The sequence below is a fragment of the Gadus macrocephalus genome, chromosome 4 (genome assembly GCF_031168955.1).
Source record: "Gadus macrocephalus chromosome 4, ASM3116895v1".
Taxonomy (NCBI): domain Eukaryota; kingdom Metazoa; phylum Chordata; class Actinopteri; order Gadiformes; family Gadidae; genus Gadus; species Gadus macrocephalus.
In genome coordinates, this window is record NC_082385.1 from 19,945,032 (window position 1) to 19,969,352 (window position 24,321).

A 24,321-nucleotide genomic window follows, 5' to 3' on the forward strand; every position below is an offset into this window, starting at 1 on the left:
CTTGTTGTAGCATCAACATGGTTTTGAATGTTTTTTATGATGCTATACAATTTTTCTTTTTTATTCATTGATTTTAATGTTTTTGTTCATTTATGATGGCCACGATACATTCATTTCCCCCATGTTTATTCTTAAGTGGTGTAAAGGGGCAGTGTGCAAGCCCACCCTCGGCATACTGTCTGTTTGCTGCGGCCGGCTGTCTGTCTGCTGAGGAAGGTTCTACAGAGGAGATAAAGGTGAAACATGTCAGCTATACCTGACCCAGTCGGGGTAGATAAAGGAATGTGTACTTGATTGTGTATAAAAGCAAGAATTGTATTTATTTTTTCTTTGGGTGTATCAGGGTTGTAGCCTAGTGAGGTACGCACAAGGCCATGTTAGGATGCCAATTGGCATGAAAGTAGGCTTAATCCCCTTCTCTGACTTGGTGTATATTCAAATTTGGTACAAGAAAATACGGATGGATGTCCAACACATTGAAAAGATCTCCTATAAGCACAGGGTGTGGCCAGAATAGACCTAGTGATGGCCTATTGAGGGACACACAACTATTTTGTATTCACTTCTAGTCTTGCCCTGGCATTACAAAGGGCCCATACTTTTTGACTACCACATTCATTCCTTGATAAGACGAGTAGCATTAGAAAACCTTGCTGTGCGAAAGTGACTTTGATGTTTTATTCAGGAACTTTCTTGTGGTTGCCGTTTCTGATTGTAAATACCTTCTCCATGGTAACCTCCTTCTCCTTTGGGTCCATGCTTGGTGGTTATTGTTTTCCTATTTGTTTCAATGGCTCTGTCTAATGTTAACAATCTACGTTCTTTAAACTAACTGGACTGTAAGGGAGTTGGGGGGGGGGGGGGGGGGTTTCGGGCAAACCATGTTTTTATTTTTTTGTCTGTGCGATGTTGTTCTTATAAGCACATTAAGTAGGGTTGAGGGAAATAGACAAACTCTCCAGAGTAGCTTAGGCAGGCATACGTTTTAAGATATAGGTCAATTGATTAAAGAGAAACGTATTTCTATCGCAAGACGGTAGATTTGATAATGCCTGAGTAGTGTTTATTAACACTGCAGATTGTTCTGAATGATCATAAACTTTAAATGATGTATTTTCACTACAGTGAGATTTTACTTTGATACAGTCGGCCTACATGCATGATACAAAGAGTTAAAAATCGCTAAAGCACATGAAACATTGCTCAATACAGTAATCTGGATCAAACTGCTGGAAGATGATGTCACGTCATGCCATAGAATGATGAGTGACATCACTTTGGAATGATCTACAACCAATAACCACTGGTGCTGTCACTGTTGGATTCAGATTTATTTTTCACCTTTGCATTTCTCGACTTGGTGATCATGGTATTGTAGTGCGCAGGCAATTGTGTTGTAAAATAGAGAAAATGGTTCACCTGTGGCTTCAGTTCTGTTTATTGAAAATAAACTGACTAGCTTCCAATTCAACTTCAGTTTGAACCGTGAAGAAACCCTTTGGCCTACAGGGTGCTACCGCCTGCAGCGCTTCAGTTCACTGACTGAATCGCTGAGCACCGCGGTCGCGGCTTACACGACCATCCCGGTTATCACAACCGTCCTATCATGGGACAAAGCAAATATTTTTATTTCCTTTCTAACCAATCACAGCATCCATGGGGCGCAGTGGTGATGACAGGGACATAACTGCACACCTGAAATCCGTCTGTGTATTCTGTGTCAATATTAAGGGTTAGGTGGGTGTAATGTTTATATTTTCAATGGCCCGTCGGCGGCCAGCATTAGAAAAAGGTGTTATTTTTGTTACAATATTTGGAAATAAATTATTTATCTTACAGATGACCGCTCAAACTATAAACAGATTTTAAACAATGTAAAACAGATATACTAATGAATCATGTACAGTTCCATTTTGGTTTTGAACACAAAGACACACTAGGTTGATTTTATATATTTACCATTTTATTACATTGTAATGTTGTGACTGGGATGAAGAAAACATGTCTATAAAGGAATATACATACATTTTTTTAAAGTATGTGTCACTCTTTCTTTGGAAATTTTCCTTTGGAAACAGATAATGCACATTTAGACACCAACTTAAAACTCCCTCGTCGGGTAAAAGCCTTGCATAGTCCGACGCGCACACACACACACACACACACACACACACACACACACACACACACACACACGTAACTGTTCATCCATTTCACTGTATTCCAGTTTCTAACTTGTTAAAACTACTACAGACTAGACTGAAGTATCTCGACCCGTCTGGTGGGAGAACCGACTAATGACAATGTGGGGGAAATAAATCTGAACTTGCAACGCTTTTGTAAATAACCATGTAAAAACATAGCCATATAAACACAAAATGTAGATCTCAGTAGCTTCCTCTTTGAATCCAGTGAACAAAAGAGAATTACAGTATCTCTATTCATTTAATTTCTACAATCCTGGATGATATTATTATTATTAGCATCAACTTATTATATTAATAGTATTCATACCATGATTCCCAGTCTCGCGACAGGCTGAGACCGTACCCGCTGCTGTTGCTATGGATGCTTTCTCCTCCGCAACTTGGCTGCAAAGCCGACGCAACACATGTGCAAAGACGCAATCCTGTCAAGAAGCTAAACAAACCATGAAGAGGCCGGGGGCCCGCCGGGCCTGAGCTAGTGCAATCCTACAGAGCCAGTAGGGGCCTGAGCTAGGGCAGTCCTACAGAGCCAGTAGGGGCCTGAGCAAGGGCAGTCCTACAGCGCCAGTAGGGGCCTGAGCTAGTGCAATCCTACAGAGCCAGTAGGGGCCTGAGCTAGGGCAGTCCTACAGAGCCAGTAGGGGCCTGAGCTAGTGCAGTCCTACAGAGCCAGTAGGGGCCTGAGCTAGGGCAGTCCTACAGAGCCAGTAGGGGCCTGAGCTAGTGCAATGCTACAGAGCCAGTAGGGGCCTGAGCTAGGGCAGTCCTACAGAGCCAGTAGGGTCCTGAGCTAGTGCAATCCTACAGAACCAGTAGGGCCGCTGTCCCGTTCTAGCCTAGTTCCAGGTCTAATCTAGACCTGGAACTAGGCTGGAACTAGGAGAGGCCAGTCCATTCTAGTCCAGCCAAAGTCTAGTCCTGGTCTAGTCAGTTCAAGTCTAATCTCAGTTCGAGTCCAGTCCAGGTCTAGTCTAGTCTAGTCCAAGTCTAGTCTGATGTAGTCTAGTCCAGGTCTAGACAGGCATAGTCTAGTACAGGTCTAGACAGGTATAGTCGAGGTCTAGTCAAGGTCTAGAACTCTAGACCCATTCTGGTGCAGCCCAAGTCTAGTCCAGCAGGGGTTCATCGTCATCCTCCTCCTCCCCCTCCTCCAGGTGGAGCCTCCTGAACTGTAGGGGCCTTCGGGGCCCGCGGGGCCTCATCAGGCCGAACAGACCTTGGGGATGACCAAGAGGACGGTTAACAAAGAACTCAATGTTCCCCAGATAACTGTGATAGAAATGCTCTAGAATGTGTTATTTCTATTGTAGAGACCATACTGGGCATCGAAAAAAAAACATTCAGCAGTACCATAGAAAATGTCAGAAATGCAACAAGCTGAACAAGTTACCATTCCGGCAATTCCTGTTGTTGAGTGCTTAATGAACATAATAACAAAACCACCACAAAATTATCTCCTTTAAGCTTGCTAGGTTGGACCGTTGGAAACCTCTAGGCTCCATATACTAAAACGAGCGTGGTGTGTTCACAGACAAAAAGGCAGATTTGAAATTGCCTCAAGATATTGACTTCTCCCGCATGCCAACCAATAAACAGAGAGATTGTGAGGGATAAACTCCTGGTGGCTATGTTGTTGGCTGTTGCAATGGATGCTTTCTCCTCCGCAGTCCTACAGAGCCAGTAGGGGCCCTGAACCAGTGCAGTCCTACAGAGCCAGTAGCGGCCTGATCTAGGGCAGTCCTACAGAGCCAGTAGGGGCCTGAGCTAGGGCAGTCCTACAGAGTCAGTAGGTGCCTGAGCTAGGGCAGTCCTACAGAGTCAGTAGGTGCCTGAACTAGCGCAGTCCTACAGAGCCAGTAGGCCGCAGGGTTCTCAGTCGAAATAGCCTCAAGATATTGACTTCTCCCGCACGCCACCCAATAAACAGAGAAAATGTGAGAGATAAACTCCTGGTGGCCATTAAACACATTATTCTAATCTATCTAATCCATCCCATCAAAATCGGCGTATTCCACAGGAGTCGGGACAGTTTATACGAACACTTCAAGTTTTGATTTCTATGCATGTACACTACCGGGTCACTTAGAAATGTCCTTATCTTTTAAAGAAAAGCACAGGTTTTTTTCAAACAAAACTAACATTGAATTAATCAGAAATACAGTCTAAACATTGTTCATGTGCTAAATGACCATTCTAGCTGGAAACAGAAGATTTTTAATGAAAGATCTACATAGGTGTACAGAGGCCCATTTCAAGCAACTCCTGTGTAATGGTATATTGTTTTGCTAATCGTGTTAAAAGGCTAATTGATAATTAGGAAACCCTTGTGCAATTATTTTAGCACAGTTGAAAACTTTTGAAAAATAGATCTGTCTGGGTGACCCCAAACTTTTGAACGGTAGTGTACATGGGGCCTCAAAGCACCGGTACCTCCCCTACCCTCTAACAAGGCATCACATCCATCATAACGATGAGGAGCCATCCTCCATGCTGCTGAGGGGACTCACATGTGACGCTGGTGAGCAGCAGCAACACGCCAACCACCACGCCCGCCACCAGGGCCACGTCCAGGCAGCCCTCCCCCTGCAGCAGGCAGCGTGCCTTGGCCAGGCTGCCATTGTGGGGCGCCGGCGCCACGCCCAGCAGGTGGCACATCAGGGGGTAGACGTCCACGCTTTGCAGCCCCGACATGCGGTAGCCCTGGCGGAACCCGGGCCCCGACGCCGCCAGGAAAGGGTGCATGCTGGGTAACGCGTTGTCATAGCCGTGGTTACCCACTGGGGGGAGGAAGACGAGGAGCGGAGAGTGGGGGGGGTGAGGTCCTGAACACAGTAATGCACCCTGAGGCATCATGAAACACAATTTGAATAGCACATCAAATATATAGACCAAGAAAATACAAATGATTACCGAAATATACATGAAAGCAAAATAGATACAGCTGATACAACTTAATGTAGCTGATGTGGGGTTTCTGAATATGTTTAAATGAAGTGCGGTAGGAAATGTGCAGCATTAGCAGAGAATTCTCCTGGCTCATTCCAGAAAAGCTAGAACTCTCACTAGCCAACCACAGTGGAGTCAAAGGTTTGAGTGACGAGTTGGAACACTGTAACTGTTTGTGCCTGGGGCAGTAGGGGCCTGGGACTGTAGGGGCCTGGGGGCCCAACCCTAACCCTGAGACTCAAGAAGAAACAGCATAAAGACAAACTGACGTGTGGGGAGCAGGTCCCCCCTCTGGATGATCATCCAGCCCTCGTCAGCCAAAAGGATGATTGGCTGAACGCGCAGGTTGTTGCGGTAGTGCAGCCTATCAGGGATGGCTTTCTTCTGGTAGGCCGTCATGTGGGGGTGGCACTTGTCCAGCAGGTCAAACACTTTGTCTGCATCTAAATGGAGGAAGCCAATGTTTGAAATTCAAAATTGAACAACTTTAAATTAAAAATTAAAAATGTAATCATAGATTGAGATCTCAGGAACAAACACACAGGGGGACCGGGAGAGCAGGGGAGAGGTATGTGTACCCTGGGTGGGCAGCAGGGCGGTCACCGGGGCCAGGTCCACCAGGGTGTAGTTGTTTGGGTGCAGGCAGTCGTCCAGGCGGATGAGGCGCTGGGCGGAGCACTGCGTCATGCCGTGATCACTGGTCACCAGCACGTTGACACGCCCCCACAGCCCCGCCCGCTGCAACTCCGATACCAGCAAACCAACGTGGTCGTCCACCTGGACACACACACACACACACACACACACACACACACGTCAGGTAATGTAGATTCCAATTCTAGTCTAAGTCAAGTCTAGACCAGGTCTAGACTGCTGTAGTCTAGTCCTAGGTCTAGCCAAATTCTAGTCTAGCTAAAGTGTAGTCCTGGTCTAGGGTCTAGTCACCTGGACACACAGACAGTCAGATGTTGAACTATCATAACCCTACTTCACCACACACAAACACACCGAACAAAACCAAACCACATTCCAAGTGCATCAGATTCCATTGTGTGCAGCCGTACCTCCTTCAGTGCCTGGGTCATGGCTGAGGTGTTGTCCGGGCCGTACTTGTGACCCGTCCTGTCTGGTTCCTCCCAGTAGAGGGCTGTAAACATCACCCCTCTCTCCTGACACACACACACACAAACACACACACACACTGTATTCGCTACGATACTTCATTAGGAACATCAACGAACACCACTAACTCGATGTGTTTCACATTTCTGAAAACCAACGTTTATGGGTGTTTTTGAAGGCACATAGCCAGCCATTGTGCAACATTATTTCCCCACAATGCATTGCATGACGTCACATTGGGGAGACGACAGACCACAGCCACATTGAGACCCTTGAGGGTAGAGACAAGAGTGTTCAGCAGATTATACAGATATTTAACATTTATTCGCCAAAGACAAAGTGAAAAGTGGCGAATAATCCCCAATATTCGCAGAGCCTGAGGTGAATAATAGTTTCAGTAGGCTTAGGCTATATACTACACGGGAACACTCCAAAAATGATAACACTTTTTGCCGGGATTTATTTGTGTTTATTAGCAGTTCATTTGTTATTATTAGCGGGACGAGACAACCGTCACCGATGAAAAACAATATCCTGAGTAAGGTTGGGCGATCATCTACAAGCTTCCATCATCCGATTGCGCCCCCTAGCGAGGGGGTCTCTGATTTAAGTTGCGATACGTCTGTGCCGGTGTGGGTACCGGACTGACTCGGCTGCCATATCGACTCGGGGTCCTGCGCTTACAGATGACGTATCGACACTTGACGTATCGACACAAGCCAACAGACAAAACCCGGAAGGGTTGTTTATAAACGGGGCTCAATCATGGACGTAAAAATAAGGTTCAATCCGTTTTGGTTTTGATTTCATTGAACGCAGCCCGTTCTTTCGCACAAACAAAGCCATTGGAAACACGTCTAAAAGCACTGATGAATGCATATGTAACCCAGTTCCTGTTAGGGACTCTTATTCTGAAGGAGGAGAACGGAAGTGTCTGCGTGTGGGTCGCTGTTTTGACTCTGTGTTGGGAGCGCTGGAAATAAAGTGGATCGCCCCGTTCAGTGAATGGAGTTAACCGATTCCTCTTTTATATATAAGCCAAGTATATGCAACAATAATTTGTACATTCGATTATTATTCCTAGATTAGAAAACAAAAGGAGATCGTTAATACTTGGGAATAACATGTAATCGGATCAGAAGTGTCCATGTTAATGCGGCTTAGACACACACGCAATGGCTCTGTCACACCAAATTTTTACCGGGGGCCGAATTTGTACCGCCTACGTAATCAGTTGTCCGTTGCCAGGCAACGGACAACTGAATACGTAAAGGTTGTCCGTTGCCAGACAGGTTTCAAAAAACATTCGTGCTCATGTAGCCAAAGACGAAATAACATAATACAGATAACACTTGTTTTTACTTTATATTTGTGTTGTATTTAATTGTTTAATCGAATTTAGCTAATAAACAGAGTGTTTAAAGCAGGTTTCAAAAAACATTCGCGCTCATGTTGCCAAAGACAAAATAACAAAACACAGATAACGGATTGCTAGATAACACTTGTTTTTACTTTATATTTGTATTGTATTTAATTGTTGAATCGAATTTAGCTATAGTAAACTGAGTGTTTAAAGTGTATCATAGTTTATATTTGTATTGTATTTAATTGTTTAATCGAATTTAGCTAGTAAACTGAGTGTTTAAAGTGTAGGCTATGTAGTCTCGTCGTCGTCGTCACTCATCGTTCGACGCGATCGTCCGTTGCCAGGCAACGTTCGACGCGATTATCTGTTGCCAGGCAGGTTTGGAATGGATTACGTAGGCGGTACAAATTCGGCCCCCGGTACAAATTTGGTGTGACAGCTCCACCATTGTCTTAACACACACGCACACACGCTACCATCCGTTTTTCAGGGTGAGATGCAGCGCCGTGCGAGCAGACCGGTAGGTTTCGAGCCCCTCCCCTCCCCTCTCCCAGCAGTGAGCGAATACGTCAGGTCAGCGCTACAAAGTGTTTCCACCTGTGCTAGTTAACTTCAATTACAATTAACTGGGCTTTTTAAGCTATAAAATAGCGAACCAATCTAATTGCGTCATCTTAGGAGGTTAACGTTTAGCATATACAAAATATACTGTAGATACTAGATACCTAAATACTAGATAGCCTAGTCAAGTTTTGGCTCAAATAGGGCAGCACAATAGCACACAGAACAAGGGAGACAACAAGTATGATTGGACATCCCCTGGAGCCAGCCAGTCCTGTGCACGTATTCTAATTAGCCATGTGCGCATTAATTGTAAGCATTATTGGCCCTTAACACTTATATTCAGAAACAACACTGCCTCAAAAGGCTATTGGCCGAAGCAACACCAGTAGTGGCATATACTTTTCCCTGACATTTTAAACGTTGCAAACATGCAAAAACATGCATTTATATTTATGTGGCATTCAGTCCAATGCTTAAAATATATCCGTCGCATTCAGTAGGCCAATGCTGTGGTAAAGTATGACCAAGTGTTTCTTTCTGTTCAATAGATAGAACTTTATCAATCCCCTGTAGGATACATTTGTTAATGTTTGTCCCTATAAAACAATAATGGTAAAATAATAAATACAAAACATGACGGCAACTCTAAAGTCAAACCGTCCAATCTGAAGGCTCTACTTAACCTCTCCCCTACTCACTTCCACAGTTCTGTTGCAAAGCCAACAGAACTGAGTAGGGGAGGGTGTAGCATAAGTAGTTTGTGAACGACCCAGAGAAACGCAAAGCAAATTCAATGTGAACATGTATGAGGCTTTGTAATAAAATCCAGGACGATTTTGAAATTCCACCCAGACATTTTTTTTAAAGTGTCTAAAAAAGAGGCCATGTCCGGGCAAAAGAGGACTTCTGGTTACCCTATGTATGGGGAACCCATTTGAATCCTACCTGTTCCACTGTTAAATAGCGGCGCAAATTGGTGGGGTGCTATACTGGTAATTTCTCTGCTTGAGAAATACGAAGTGTGGCATGTGAGCATCTGCATTATGGCAAGCCAACACTGCCAGAAAACTCATTTAGTCACGTATCACCTTCATTACGCCGTACAAAATGCCGTAAAATGTGAAAAAAATGCTTTTTACGCAGTAATGTGCAAAAAATGCGCCGCTTTTTATGCCGCAATGAAGTCCTTCAAGAGCGAGCGTAAAAAACGCAATTTTGAGCATCAAACCGCTCATAAAATACGCGTGTTTGTGCATATCACAACACGCGTAAAAAACGGCGTCTCTCTAGTATGCTTATAATCTCCGCCCTTCATTTCTCTCAGCCAATGCATTTGAAGTGTTTGCGCCCAATCGCTGATCAAGACAAGCAGACGAAATCAGTTCAGCACAGATCTTCTTGTGACAATTTCTCCATTCATTTCTGTTAGTTGTAGCGTCATATAGTTGAATATTTGTGAATCCGAAGTCAACCGTGTGGTAACCATGGCCGAAACGGTAGCAACGCTTGCTCTGTAAGCCAGAGGTAGTGTTGTTAGATTTGCGCTTTTGTCAGATTGTCACGCTTTTATGATCGCAATGCTTTTTAGTCAGCAAGCCAGACCTCCTGTGTCATTATTTTCAAATTCAGTGCCAAATCAGTTCAGCATAGATCAGATCTCCTTTGTGAGAAAGTTTGCCTAACTTACCTGATTTCTCGTAGGCTAGGTTAGGATTTTGGGTGATAGGCCGGAAATATCCCATAAATTAACTAAATTCCTCTTCCATTCAAGGTTTCATTTTTTTTTTTTGCTTAATATTAATTACATTTAGGAGGATAGTCGTTGCACAGCTCTAACCAAGTATTCTCATATATCTATAGCCTAGTTATAACCCAGTTTTGTATATTTATACATTGTATCCTATTTTCATATTTTATGTGGCATCTGTATTTTTATGTAAGCTACAGCATCTGTATTTTAAATTTAACTTATATCTTCTGTTTACATTTTACCTTTTGCTTAGATGGTAGCCGTCTTACTGTATAGGCTGTCTGTATTTGTGCAAGAGTTATTTGTATAGTGTAACCTGCTGGATTGCGAAATTTAGTTTGGGGTCAATAAAATGTGTCTGTGTGTGTCTGTGTGTCTGTCTGTCCACATACAAACAGATACACATACACACACACACACACACTGGTCTGTGGCAGCACTGGGCTATACCAGCATAACTAAGAATTGGTACACAGTGATCTAACACCACTTCTGGGATGGTCAGTGGCCACCATGCCCAACACAGCTGGAGGCAACAGCAGAGGCAGTCCTTCTATGCCAGAATTTATGAAGAAAGTTTGGCTATTGGCCATTGAGGGTAATCAATGCCTATAATCGTGTCAATGCTTCTGCGTTTGAATGAAAATGAATGAATGGAACATTGCATTTTAAATGTTTACACCACATATTCTAGACTAGAGAGCACATTTATATAAATGCTATCGTCGTCACACAGACAGAAGCTATTTTTTATTTTTTGTAATATGGAATTATTTCAGGGGGGAAAATGCTGTGAAAAATGTACGCACGTTGCGTTCAGGATTAGGATTGATATAGCATGTCGGCCTAGGCCTAAAGAATTGTGTTTTAATATCTGAAACATTCATATTAGTCTATTCTTTTCGTAGGCTGCTCTGCTGTTGGCTTTCATGGGGAGATATTTTTTTACTGCCACAAAATAGTTTAATCCAACAACATTCCTGCGTCTCCCCCTTCTACAGAGCCCATTTCAGCATTGTTTCAGTAGACATTTACAAGCCTATGAACGTTGTTAGAGCAGTGCACGCACGTTCATGTTAAGAGGAGTTTTGGGAAAGAATGATGGCTGATGGGCCTTTTAAGACCATCAGTAAGGCTCCTTGGCTCCGCAGTTCATCAGCGTCTCTCTCTATGGCTCCCTCTCTCTCCTTTCCACGGTGTATTCATTTCGATATAACAAGAAAAGGATGTAATGATAACTCCAAGAAAATAAAGGCTCCAGGGCTATGAACATTTTATTATAATTAACTTATAAAGCGTGTAACGAGACACTGAGACGATCTGGCTGGCTGACTAAAATGGCACTGAATTTGGAATTTTAGGTCTGGCTTGCAGACTAAAAAGCATTGCGATCATAAACAATCTGACAAAAGCACAAAACTGACAATAGATGGCTACCGTTTCGGCCATGGTGACCACACGGTTGTCTTCGGATTCACAAATATTCAACTATATGACGCTACAACTAACAACAGAAATGAGAGGAGAAATCGTCACAAGAAGATCTGTGCTGAACTGATTTGGTCTGCTTGTCTTGATCAGCGATTGGGCGCAAACACTTCAAATGCATTGGCTGAGAGAAAAAAAAGGGCAGAGATTATTAGCATACTAGAGAGACGCAGTTTTTTACGCGCGTTCAGGGGCGGCCCCAGCACATTTGGCGCTCTAGACGAGCTTCACTCCTGGCGCCCCCCCCCCCCCCCTCCGCAAAAAAAATAAAATAAAAAAATAGTTTGTTAATTCCCCACGAAAACTGAATTGCAACCTTGAAAAACTGTTTTGCCCTGTAACTTCATTTCTTTCACATAAACACAACAACGATCGCAACGATGAACAAACATTAATTCAAGAATAAAATCCACGGAGGAAATGGCAAGCCTGTGCCCTGCTGAACTACGCTCCGACCACGCCCCCCTGTGAGACGGTTTATGGACACATGCCCCGTTTTGGGAAAGTTCACTTGACTAGTTCAGTTCATAGTTCACACATTTTAAAATGAACGAGTTCAGTTCATAGTTCATTATTCAAAAGTTTGAACTAAGTTCACAGCTCTCAATATGTTGCGAGCTATAATGTTCTACATCTCTATATGTCTGCAATACCGCTCTCGGCATGGCATCTAAGCAATTTCGGCGCTCTCACACTTACCAGCCGTGTTTGTCTTCCTTAAAGGGTGTACTATGCAACGAGTAATATATTTGAAGTGCTGTTGCACTGGCTATGGTCGTTATACAGTGCGCCCCTATTTTAATCATGTCTTTTTTTATATAATGTAGAATAAATGGACATATCATTTTTGATATACCCGCCTCTGTAAAATCTTGAAATAACTATATGACAGGGAGTAGGACAACTTTGATTGAGGTACATATTTTCTTCTTAACTCAACTAAAGTGCCCGAAGCAATTCACGCATTCATCAACCTTTCCTATTTGGAATTAATTATAGGCAAAGAACAGGATTTAAAGTTTTACCTTTCTCCTTTGCACGTTTCTCTTCTTCTTCCTTTCTCTTCTTCTTAAATTGCGCCCCGGATGGCTTTTGCCTCTTCATTTTCTTGATTTCGTTCTTGATTCTCGATTCTTGAAAACACTCTAACCAAACGCCTTATAGTACTAGCATGTTCGGACGAAACCAAGGAGGTAGGTTCCCCTTCCGTTTTCGATTTTTGGCTCATTTTACCCTAATGTTAGATTTATTTTTTTTAATGTCAAAATTTTGGTTGGAGATATAGAAGGGGCGCAAAAATATGCGCCAGGAAAAAAAAAAAAAAAAAAATATATATATATATATATATAAATGTTTTTTTTTTTGTTTTTTTTCGGGCGCATTATTTTGCGCTCCCCCTCTAGATGGCGCTCTAGGCGGCCGCCTAACCCGCCTGTAGGGAAGGCCGCCCCTGCACGCGTTGTGATGCGACTCGACGTGTTACGCCTCGTGCCCACTGCACCGTCAGTCAACGGACGTGGGAAGGCGTGGCTGACGGATGGGGGAGTAGTCTTTGCAGAGGCATACGTCAGCCAAGCCCAAGCATACGCGATCTGATTGGATGACGGAACCGTCGCTGCCGAAAAAGTTGAACATTTTTCAACTTTCTGACGGTGGCGAACGCTCCAAACGAACGGACGGATCCACAATGCATTGCGCGTCCGTCCCCATTCAAAGTCAATGGGCAACGGACAACTGACGGAGGTAGTGGGCACGGCGCGTTAAGGCGCATAACACGTCGGGTTCTCTGACGTCTGAGGTCTCTGGTATTTCCACAACCAGACTCGTAGTGGGGGTTATCTCAGCCATGCTGGAGAAGGAATTAGGGAAAAGGAACTTTGGCTTTGACTCTCTGAAGTACATGAACCGCGACATGGAGGAGAAAGGGATTGTTGCCCGCGATATAGATATCTATGTATAATATGATATTATTTAGAGCTCCAGGACTCCCGCCAGAGCACCCGGAGTGTTCTAGAATATTTACAGAACATGGCCAAAGGCTATGTGCGCCTCGCCATTGCGATACATCCACTGTAAACAGAGCGCATGGTACCGTGGCTGCAAGCTGCTCAGGGCCACACCGCCACCCTCCTCCTTGACCCGCCTCTCTCCTACTCATTTGCATTAAAGCGTCTTCAAATACTGTGTTAGGGGCCCACTAATACCTAGTGGGCCCCTAATATACCTATATTAAAGCATCCATAAAGTAGCATGCCATGGGACCTTTAAGTTCACCGGTACTTATCTGAATGACATAACGACATAATCACTGTCACTAGATATAAAGAAATGTTGACTTTCACTCAGTGCTATTCACTGACAAAAATAAGTTTTGTTAATGTATGCTCTGCTGTTCATAGACTAGCTCCAGCGCTCTTCGCTGCGTTGCCAAATGATAGCAACTCTCCACTCATTCTCCTCTGACAATGCATTTAATTGGCTTTGACCGCCATCAGTTCTCGGCAATTCTTCATTCGCCCTCTCACGTCTGACATGTTCGAAATTATATGGCTGTGGGCCATCATACATGTTATTTGTGGTTCTTGCCACCTCTTAGATGCCATAGTTCTAGTACTAGGCTGAGGCTACCTCCCACCACGTCTCCCCAACTTGACTTCAGCGCAGAATGGTGTTAGAAAACACCCGTAACTACCAAAAAAGACAAAAACTGGACTTTAACACTATTTTGGAAACATTTTATAAATGATTTACATATTATGAGTGCTTTATGTACCCATTCATCGAAAGTTCCAGTTAACATGCTACTCGGCCTTTAAGTTTTATTCTTTTTTTCTTTATTATCCTCTACAAACTTTGGGACCCATCTCCTTCCTCAATTTTTCACCAAGAGACTCCATTCCAATTTTAAAATGTTCAGATTAGCTTGGAATCGCGCTCTTGGAATAAATATTTTATACTTCTGAAGATATTCTACTTTTAAAATATATTTTTTTACAATGGCATACAATGGGAGGACGGCGGAGCAGTCCACCCATTCTCTGACACCAACTACTTCAGCCTTCGTAACTTGGTCAATTGTTTATCGTTAACCCAACAGAATTTCGATTACGTTATACTTTTTTCATAATCACAGTTTAAGTTCCATATCGGCTTCGTTTTCAGTTGGTCTCATTGATTTACGCTGGAGGTAAGAGTGCGATAACATGCATGCAGTGTTGCCAGATTGGGCCGTTTTTTCCGCTCAATTGGACTACCTTTTACGACTTTCAGGCAGCGTTGCCAGATTGGTCAATTTTTCCCGCCCAATTGGAATACTTTTAATCACGAAAAACGACGATAGGCGAGCACATACAATTTCGTCTGTTTTGTAAAGAAACTGGCGGGATTATTATAATTATTTCTACAGTCAACAATCAATACCATACCTTTCATATGGCATATCGTTTGTGCAGCTAGTACAACTACTACTTCAGCAACTACTACTACTACTAGTTCTAGTAGTAGTAGAAGTAGTTCCTTACTTGAAATCCCCAAACTGTTTTTTAATTGTTTAATTGTTGCGTTTTGTTTGTGTGAAACGTATTTGTATTGTCTGTTCTATGCTGCCCTCCTGGCCAGGTCTTTCTAGAAAAAGCGATTTTAATCTTAAAAATAGTTTTACCTGGTTAAACAAAGGTTATCCATGTGAATGAGCTCCAGAACCCACCGGCTCCTTACCTGCTCGCTGCCCCTCAGCCAGCTGCTGACTTTGGCCAGACGCTCTGCGAACGGCATCGAGGCGTTGTAGGGCAGGAAGTGCGTGGCGGTGCGGTTGCCGATGGCCACGTCCGAGCCGGGCCACATGGCGGCGGCCGTGCTGTAGTTGGAGTCCAGCGCAGTGAGCCACAGAGGCAGGGCCTGGCTCCACCAGAAGGGGTCCTGGTCGTGGGCCAGGCTGAAGGTCTTGTTGTGGGCCGCGTCGTACATGTTGCTGGCCAGGATGCCGTGGGACTCGGCGTACAGACCCGTCACCTGACACAACCACGAGGACGTCAGAATGGTTGTCTGATTGGACCGTTTTAAAAGGAGAAATCCGCTGTAAAATGGATCTGGGATGTGTTTGTTATGATAACAAGTTGGAATGTTCGTTTGGGAGCAAAAAAGTATATATAGATAGACGCATTCTTAAGTTGGCTGTTTTTAGCCGATTCTACCAAAACGCTATAAACTTGGAACGATAGGGGCATGTCTCATGTTAAAAACAAAATCACTATTTTACACCACTTACAAGGCTAGAAGTAGCCTGACACTACTGTGGTAGTTTAATAAGGGTCTTAACATATAAAACGAGGCATTGATATCTTTGTAAGTGTACAGATTGTTTATTAAAAAGGATATTTTATACACACAATACCAAAAGTAGTTCACCCGTAGACGCCATCTTGTCTTTAAGACTCGATAGGTAGATTGGCGAACACAGAGCTTGTGACATCCGTCAACCAGGGACGCAGGAAGTGGGGTGCTCCGGGTGCTGCAGCACCCCCCTAGTGGACAACAGACGCAACTACAACACTTGAACTCAGGCAATGCCGCGTTTTTTTTTTTCCGATTACATACAGCACCCAGTGCCGCCGCTCTTATAACGTGCGCATCACGCTGCGCGTTATAGGAGCGTTTATTATTCCCCCCCCCCCCCCCCCCCCGTCAACAATCGTTTGCACCCCCCCCCCCCCCCCGCCAACAGTCGTATGCATCCCCCCCCCCCCCACTTCCTGCGTCCCTGCCGTCAACATCACGCAAGCTCTGTGTTCGCCAACCGGAATCAACTCTTTTTTTTTTTTGGTGGAGCTGAAGTGCAGCTGAATTAGCTAGAAGTGGCAGTAATGGTTGGGGGGGGTCTTGGTTATTAGTTAGCTAGTGGTTAGCTGTAGTGGTTGGGGCAGGTCTAGGTGGAAGTTAGCTAGCGGTTAGATGGACCTACCAGGCTGTAGTGGTTAGGGAAGGTCTTGGTGCTGAAGATGTTGGTCAGCTCCTCCACCAGCACTCCTCCCCGGTACAGGAGCTCCAGGTTGGGCATGGGGTACTGCCGCAGGTAGTCTGCCCGGAACCCATCAAAGGACACCAGCAACAGCGGAGGAGAAGGCGAAGAAGGAGAAGGAGGAGGAGGTGGAGGCCCATGTTCCTGCTGCCCATTGGTCGCAGCCATGGTAACAGAAATGATGCTGCCCAGGAACATTGGCAGTAACATCCTGTAGCAGAGTAAGACAAGGAAGCAGAGAGGTAAGAGACAGGAATGTTACTTGGACAGGACTGCCCAACGCTGGTTATGGGCGCCGGGAGCTAGCTAGTCGTTAGCTAGTCGTTAGCTGCTCTTCTTGACTGGTGGTGGACGCCTGCAGTGAGCCCAGACTGAACAATGTCAATGGGACCCGACAGAGCTGTCCATGGGTAGGGGAGGGATGGAGAGAAACCCAGGCTAGTGAGAAATGGGAAGATAAAGTAACAAAAGGAACATACACTTGTCACCGCCCGGCTCTTGACGGTGGCAAAGATGGGAGACCAGACTAAAGAGTGAAATTAGCTTACATTTATTCACAAACCAAGAGTATAAACAACCAAACATATATATAAATGTCAGTAATCAGTAGTGTAAGCATGTGTGTGAATGTGTGTCAAACAAATAGAACAAAAGCAATGGCTGCATCAACAAGAGCCAGCCCAGATCTGCAGAAGGGTGAGCCTTAAATAGCACCACACCAGCCCAGGTGTCTCATAAGGAAGATGACCCTCCCACGACCTGTAACCTCGTGGGAGGGTCTCTGTGTTCCTCTGTGGGCCTCTGTGTTCTTTGCTGCAAAGCAGCAAAGAACACAGAGGCCCCTAGTGGAGTGGTGGGGTCGTCACACCCTCCCCCTTAAAAACGGGATTCCCACCAGGAATGCCGACCAACCACAACTACACAAAATGTTATTTAAGTATAGCCCACGTGTTCAACCAAATATTTACAAAAAAAAAATTCTACCAAGGACATACAATACCCCCCTCAAAATAATCCAGTTCAACCATTTGCATAATACTGACCCGCTCGGAAGAACATACCTGGCCACCAAGCAGACCCCACTGTAACCCAGCAACTCCCGCGCCTGGAGAAGCAGTTTAAGAGTACAAAGAGCCATGAAACCAGGAAATTGTAACCTTACAAGTGAATCAAGGTGTTCTCGACAAAGCATCCGCCACAACATTTCGAGAGCCTTTTATGTGACGGATGTCCAAACAATATGGCTGCAGGAACAAAACCCATCTCATCAATCTACGGTTTGGGCAATGTAGAGACTGCAAAAAGGTGATAGGATTGTGATCTGTATAAACCACCAAGGGGATGCTACCAGAATCAAGGTAGACTTCAAAATGCTGTAACGCCCAAATGAGTGCTAGCGTTTCCTTCTCAATGACAGAATAGTTCCTCTGAAAGGAATTACATTTCTTGGAGTAGAAAGTCACCGGTCGTTCAACTCCACCATCATCATTTTGGGACAAGACAGCACCTACCCCCACGTCGCTCGCATCTACATGTAGAATAAAAGGATTATCCATTTGCGGAGCAGCTAGAATGGGAGGAGAGCACAGAACATTTTTTATGTTCTCAAAAGCTTGCTGACAGGCCAACGACCAGATGTATTTCGCTTTTCCTTTTAACAAATCTGTTAAAGGGGCTGCCACTGTTGAGAAGCTTTCGCAGAAACTGCGGTAATAGCCCACCAGACCCAGAAAACGTTGCAGTTCCTTTTCATTGGCTGGCACGGGATACTTTGCTATAGCAGAGACTTTTGCTTGCACTGGCCGCACTTGCCCCTGACCCACTACTTTACCTAGGTAGGTGACAGTAGCCTTAGCAAACTCACACTTTGCCAAATTTACTGTAAGACGCGCTTGACTCAGACGTTCAAACAACATCCTGATGCGAACCAAATGCTCCTCCCAGGTATTGCTATAAACCACAACGTCATCCAAGTAAACGGCACATCCTTCAAGCCCAGACACAACAATATTCATTAACCGCTGGAACGTTGCAGGTGCATTCCGCAGTCCAAAGCTCATCACGTTGTAGGAAAACAAGCCAAAGGGTGTGATAAAAGCAGATATCTCCTTTGCTCGTTTTGACAGCGGTACTTGCCAGTAACCCTTCAGCAAATCGAATTTGCTGACATACTTTGCTGAACCAACCTGATCCACACAATCTTCCATGCGCGGCAGTGGATATGCATCAGGCTTGGTGACTGCGTTTACCTTCCGATAGTCTGTACAAAACCGAGGACTCTTATCAAACTTATCCACCAACAAGCAAGGGGATGCCCAACTAGACGACGAGGGCTCTGCAATATCATTCTGTTCATGTGAGCAGCGCTCCAGCCACTCCTCTGATGGAGCTCGCAAAAAATCCTCCACACTAGCCATTCTCAGCTCCAGCCAACCAAACCGTTACCGTGGTCTTGTCCCTCTAACTGCCTAATCAAAACTAACTAACTCACCCCCTAGTCTTCAGGCGTTTTTGCGGTGGGTATTTACGCACTGAAACCCGCAAGCCCGGTGGAGCAAGCAGTAAATGCCGACCCCACCAGCAGCTTGGGACGTGCTCCCGAGACAACTGCTCCAGCCACATTTAACACCACACTACAAAACCCCCCAGCAATCTTCCAAGGGAAGTTGCTCTTCACCTATCAGGGACAAAACAACGGCAATTCTAATGATCACACATAGGACAAAGCACAGAAAACACTACCTTTAGCACAATTTCCTCCTGTTACAGCCACTTAAATTAACCAAAACAAAATGGATTGCTTACCCTCTAGTCCAAGTCTCCCGCGTCAACAGAATGTGAAGTCATTCACCAATCACTGAACTTAACAAGCTACAACCGCTACAACAGATCTTACAAACTACCCAAATACAAACCCCGGTCAACCGGAAATGGACGAGCCCCCACTTGTCACCGCCCGGCTCTTGACGGTGGCAAAGATGGGAGACCAGACTAAAGAGTGAAATTAGCTTACATTTATTCACAAACCAAGAGTATAAACAACCAAACATATATATAAATGTCAGTAATCAGTAGTGTAAGCATGTGTGTGAATGTGTGTCAAACAAATAGAACAAAAGCAATGGCTGCATCAACAAGAGCCAGCCCAGATCTGCAGAAGGGTGAGCCTTAAATAGCACCACACCAGCCCAGGTGTCTCATCAGGAAGATGACCCTCCCACGACCTGGAACCTGCAAAGGGAGAGCAAAGCAGCAAAGAACACAGAGGCCCCTAGTGGAGTGGTGGGGTCGTCACACACAGAGAAATAACAATGAAAATGGTGATAGAGCGAGAGAAAGAAAGAGATTTTTTTTTTTACTTTTAGCACATTAACAATGGAACTCGTGTGTACTCATATTCATATTACTGCATCCACCAAGTGGATTCTGGGAAAAAAATGGCAGTCTTAAGAAGGTCTGGGCCTACACTGGCAACCACAGAACAACAAGCCTCTCAAGTTTCTTTCCACAGATCAAATGGTCGGCCAGGCTCCGCTGTCGGCCACAACAACAACGAGTAAAAACATGATCTGACACAACAGGACAGTGGAACAGGACAGTGAGTGGAACAGGATAGTGGCAGCATATCCACACAGGGCTTAAATGTGTAGTGGTAGCGCCAACAGATGAGAAACCACCGGGAGTGTTAAATCTCAATACTTCCCCTTACCCTTGAAGTTGCGCGTTCATGCGAGAGCTAGTGGTGTCTCAATACCCAATTTGATCAAGATTAAGGGATAAGATTGAGTGCTATGTACCCCTTATTTTTAAGATGATTTGAGAGCTCACTTGCTCCTCCAAGGGCTATCCCAGAGCACATAGCGAAACCGGGAATTTTCAAAAAAACATGGCTGCTTGAAGCGAGGAATATTTTACAGCTATCTACACAACTTTTTATATGTTTATAATGACTCGGTTTGATCTGAAATGTGCTACACGAACGATGCATAGTATTGTAGGTCTTAACTGAAGCTTTCAAACGGTAGTTTTAGGATACAATTAGCGCGTATACCACCACTCCATTGGCTTATATGGTAGCTTGCCAGCTAGATGGCCTGCAGCGGATTCGAATTGTATCCGAATCCGTTCGGTTCGTTTACCACAGTTCGGAGCATTCTGGAGATCCGCGGATTTCGGTTTCATGAAGGCATTGCCTTATGTAGCGTATTTTGCCTACTGTAGCCTACGTCCGATACAAAGGGTGTTTAGGACCCAGCGGAATGCATTCTCTCCAGTGCTGCCCGAGCCAATGAGACTTTTCCCGCCCGCGAGTTTATTTTTTGCAGGGTGGTAGCGGGAAGCTCGTGAATATTCATGAGGGAACTCATCCCTCATTGGCTGGGACTTGGCTCGCTGGGACTTTGTCAGAGGGCTTGTGAAAATCACGAACGCAAATAAATGAAACGTTGTTATAAATCAACACAAATCATTGTATCAATAGTGTGACACATGTTATACAGTAGTTGTTTTTAGACGAGTTAGCATTAAGAGCTAACGTTTGTTTTGGCACTTACAGAAAGGTAGCTATAGAGTTGCCGTGTAGTAGGTGGATTGATGAAAATCAATATTAAAATTAATTTAGCCCTACGCGAAAATATTCTATGGATAGGCCTACAGATTGTATGGCCCTTCTTTCTATAATGTAATTGGTTGTGGGGTGTGGCAGAACCACTATGAACAAATATCAGAAATCATACGGTTTATTCTTATCCATCGACACCTAACAGCAGCTCCATCTCCTCAAAGTTGACATGGGTCTGGCAAATGTTGCAAGCTTTTATAAATCCTGCCATTATGCTCACTACTTCTAGAAACAGAACAGAATGGAATCTTAATGGAAATATCAAGACATGGATGGACAACAATTAGAAAAAAAAAACTTGGAAACAATCACCAGCTGCCGAAAGCACTGCGATGCGCTATACATAACGTTATAAAATATAATAAATAAATGATTTACTACAGTAGCCCAGGCTGTGACACATAACAGTTTCACAGGGTCTTTTAGACGAGTGAGCTAACGTTTGTACTTACAGAAAGGTAGCTATAGAGTTGCCGTATAGTAGGTGGGTATCATGTGTCACATTATTGCTAAAATGATTCGTGTTAATTTATAACAACGTTTAATTCATTTGCCGATGCGCTATACATAACGTTATAAAATATAATAAATACAAAAAGGATTTACTACAGTAGCCCCCGTGACACATAACAGTTTCACAGGGGCTTTTAGACGAGTGAGCTAACGTTTGTACTTACAGATAGGTAGCTATAGAGTTGCCGTGTAGTAGGTGGGTATCATGTGTCACATTATTCGTGTTGATTTATAACAACGTTTAATTCATTTGCGTTCGTGATTTTCACACAAGCCCTCTGACAAAGTCCCAGCGAGCCAAGTCCCAGCCAACAAGTCCCAGCCAATCAGGGATCAGTTCCCTCATGAATATTCACGAGCTTCCCGCTACCACCCTGCAAAAAAAAAATTCGCTTCCCGCCCCTCCCTTCAGCCTGTCAGCGTTCAAAACAAACTGGGCTTTAAACTTCGTTGCGCTCGTCGCCAGAGTTCTAAGCCTCGTCGGCCGTTAACCCTTACATGTTACACTCAGTGCACCATGTTTTCAAATGCATTTAGGGGAACATTTATTGCACAAAAAAGCCTTGCAAGTTGTCTGATTGCAGTCAATTAACACATTGCAAATAGACTGTGGGTCTCATTCATTTTTGTGTTTCTCCCCCAAACCCTCCGTCAAAAAAAAGTCTGCCTTTTTACTATCACGGACATGATCCTAATCCGAACCGTATCCGAAACCGAGGCCCAAAACGGTTATCTGAACCGAACCGTGGACACACTGATCCGTTTCACCACACACACCCTCAACTCTTCAACGATGGCGGCAGCATCTAAGATATATATATATATATCGCTCTTCTTCTCTGGCTTTTATTGGCGTTTCGGCGCTCTGGTGACGGGGCAGCCAGCTGGCGACGATGAATGATGACGTACCCGAAACCGAGTGGCGTCTCATTTCATAGGGGAAAGATCTCAGCCCTTGGCCCTTACACTTGCAAGTGCTAGGGTTAAGACAAAGACAAAGACAAAGCAAAAGGGGCAAGGGGAAGAATCGAGATTCGGCCTTAGTGAGACTCTATAAATTAGAACATTTGAACTTAGTGTGTGTCAGTTTCTTACAGTAAGTTCAAATGTTCTAGAACTTAGGGTCAGGCTTAGTAGTTTGTGCTGTGGGTACTGGGGACAAACACACACACACACACACACACACACACACACACACACACACACACACACACACACACACACACACACACACACGAAGGTAAACGCTAAGGACCGCCCACTGTGGGAGAAACGCTAATTATATGCAAATAGACACTTGTCGTAGCAGTACACCACTGAATATTACAAATCCTATTCGGCAATATTACCTATACAATGACATTTATCCACACAGGGGGTACAGATCACCTGTGCTGTAATATAAAAGGGCAACATATAATATGTTGCCAACTTGATGCGCATTAGGCCTACTAATAAAAACAATCCAATATGCAGCATTGCGCCCTAGGGAATGACATCAGTAACGGAATAACAGATCAGCTAACACCACATCATAAACGTTACCTGTTAAGCGCTGTATGTCCCAGTTAAGATAAACAACTCCTCCGCGACGTTCAGCGGCAGAACACTTCCTGGTCCTACCTAGACGCACCCAAGTGCCCCTGACTGCAGCCCGCAGATCGAGGAGGAGATAATTGTGGGCGGGCTTAAACGTTTAAGCCCGCCCACATTTAAGGAAAATTCCGCGCAGTATCATGGTTTTACCCTCTCGGGCGCCATCTGGTGGCGGAGATCCGGCAGCACATTCTCAAACATCAACACAGCACAATGACTTACCGGTAATATGGAAAGAAGTTCATGCATTTGATAGACTTAGACATTCCTACTTTTAACTTGTCATTTCAAATGTCTTTTTTAGTATAGACACATATTATTTCGTACACTCAATTATATTAGCCATGTCAAATAAACCAAAGACAGAAGACTATGCATCATTGATTTTTATTTTCACCCCAGGCAAAAAATGTTGATCTTTAAGAAGAAAAAAAAAAAGCTTCCAGAAATGTTTGACTAAGGCAAGTATCAAGGTATTATCAAGTATCTGGCCCATAGCAAGCAACCCTGTTCCCGGTTTCCAGGTCCGTCAATTTCCCAGCGTCTAGAAAGGAAACAGATTGCGGTTCTTATAGGCACAATAACAATGCAAGATGTGAAACAGATAATTGAAATAAGTGGAGGGATTACGCTTTAGTCTAGCAATAGTTGACTACAAGACTAATTAATCACATGACCTCTCACCTGTAGCCCTCCTTGCACTCGTCGCCGTTTTCTGTCCTGCAATCGGTCTTCCTCAGACCTTAGTGATTTTATGACAACATACAGTAACTATGAAACATTCACGTTGGTCTGTTGGCAGTGTGTAAAACAGTTTTTTTTGTCATTTGATTCAAAAGTGATATTCAGGGCTCTTACGGTATGGGGAAGTTCTGCAGGAGAGCGAGACACCACCATCTCCTAATTTGCAGCATGTTTTCCTTTGAAGGAAATGCAGGAAGATGTTAATATGTTGTAAAAATAAATAACACCTTGTACACTAAGCATAATGTGTCACGAATTACACATACTTCTCTGAAATCACAATTGGCCCCCATTACAATGTACAGAGTGTACTGAAATTCAAGAGGTACTGGTTAATATAATGTCAGGCGTGTTCCCAAGGATAATTATTTTTCAATACAAATTAAT

General features: G+C 44.2%; 1 protein-coding gene across 1 annotated transcript; it reads right to left on the bottom strand.

Annotated features, from left to right (window-relative positions):
- Window positions 1-1,941: 1,941 nt before the first annotated feature.
- enpp4 (ectonucleotide pyrophosphatase/phosphodiesterase 4) lies at window positions 1,942-23,238 on the bottom strand. The gene is made up of 8 exons (XM_060050667.1): window positions 23,140-23,238; window positions 16,404-16,671; window positions 15,161-15,454; window positions 6,218-6,322; window positions 5,732-5,930; window positions 5,423-5,596; window positions 4,715-4,984; window positions 1,942-3,423 (listed from the first exon to the last, which is right to left on the bottom strand). The coding sequence occupies exons 2-8, from the start codon at window positions 16,668-16,670 to the stop codon at window positions 3,314-3,316; spliced, it is 1,419 nt and encodes a 472-aa protein (XP_059906650.1). The 5' UTR covers window position 16,671; window positions 23,140-23,238; the 3' UTR covers window positions 1,942-3,313.
- Window positions 23,239-24,321: the final 1,083 nt, after the last annotated feature.

Excerpts from the sequence above, each read along its gene's own strand:
- enpp4 (XM_060050667.1), bottom strand. The coding sequence starts at position 16,670 with ATGTTACTGCCAATGTTCCTGGGCAGCATCATTTCTGTTACCATGGCT. Across the intron at positions 5,931-6,217 it reads TGACCCAGGCACTGAAGGAG|GTGGACGACCACGTTGGTTT; the intron begins GTACGGCTGCAC and ends GTGTGTGTCCAG. Across the intron at positions 5,597-5,731 it reads CGCCCTGCTGCCCACCCAGG|ATGCAGACAAAGTGTTTGAC; the intron begins GTACACATACCT and ends TCCTCCATTTAG.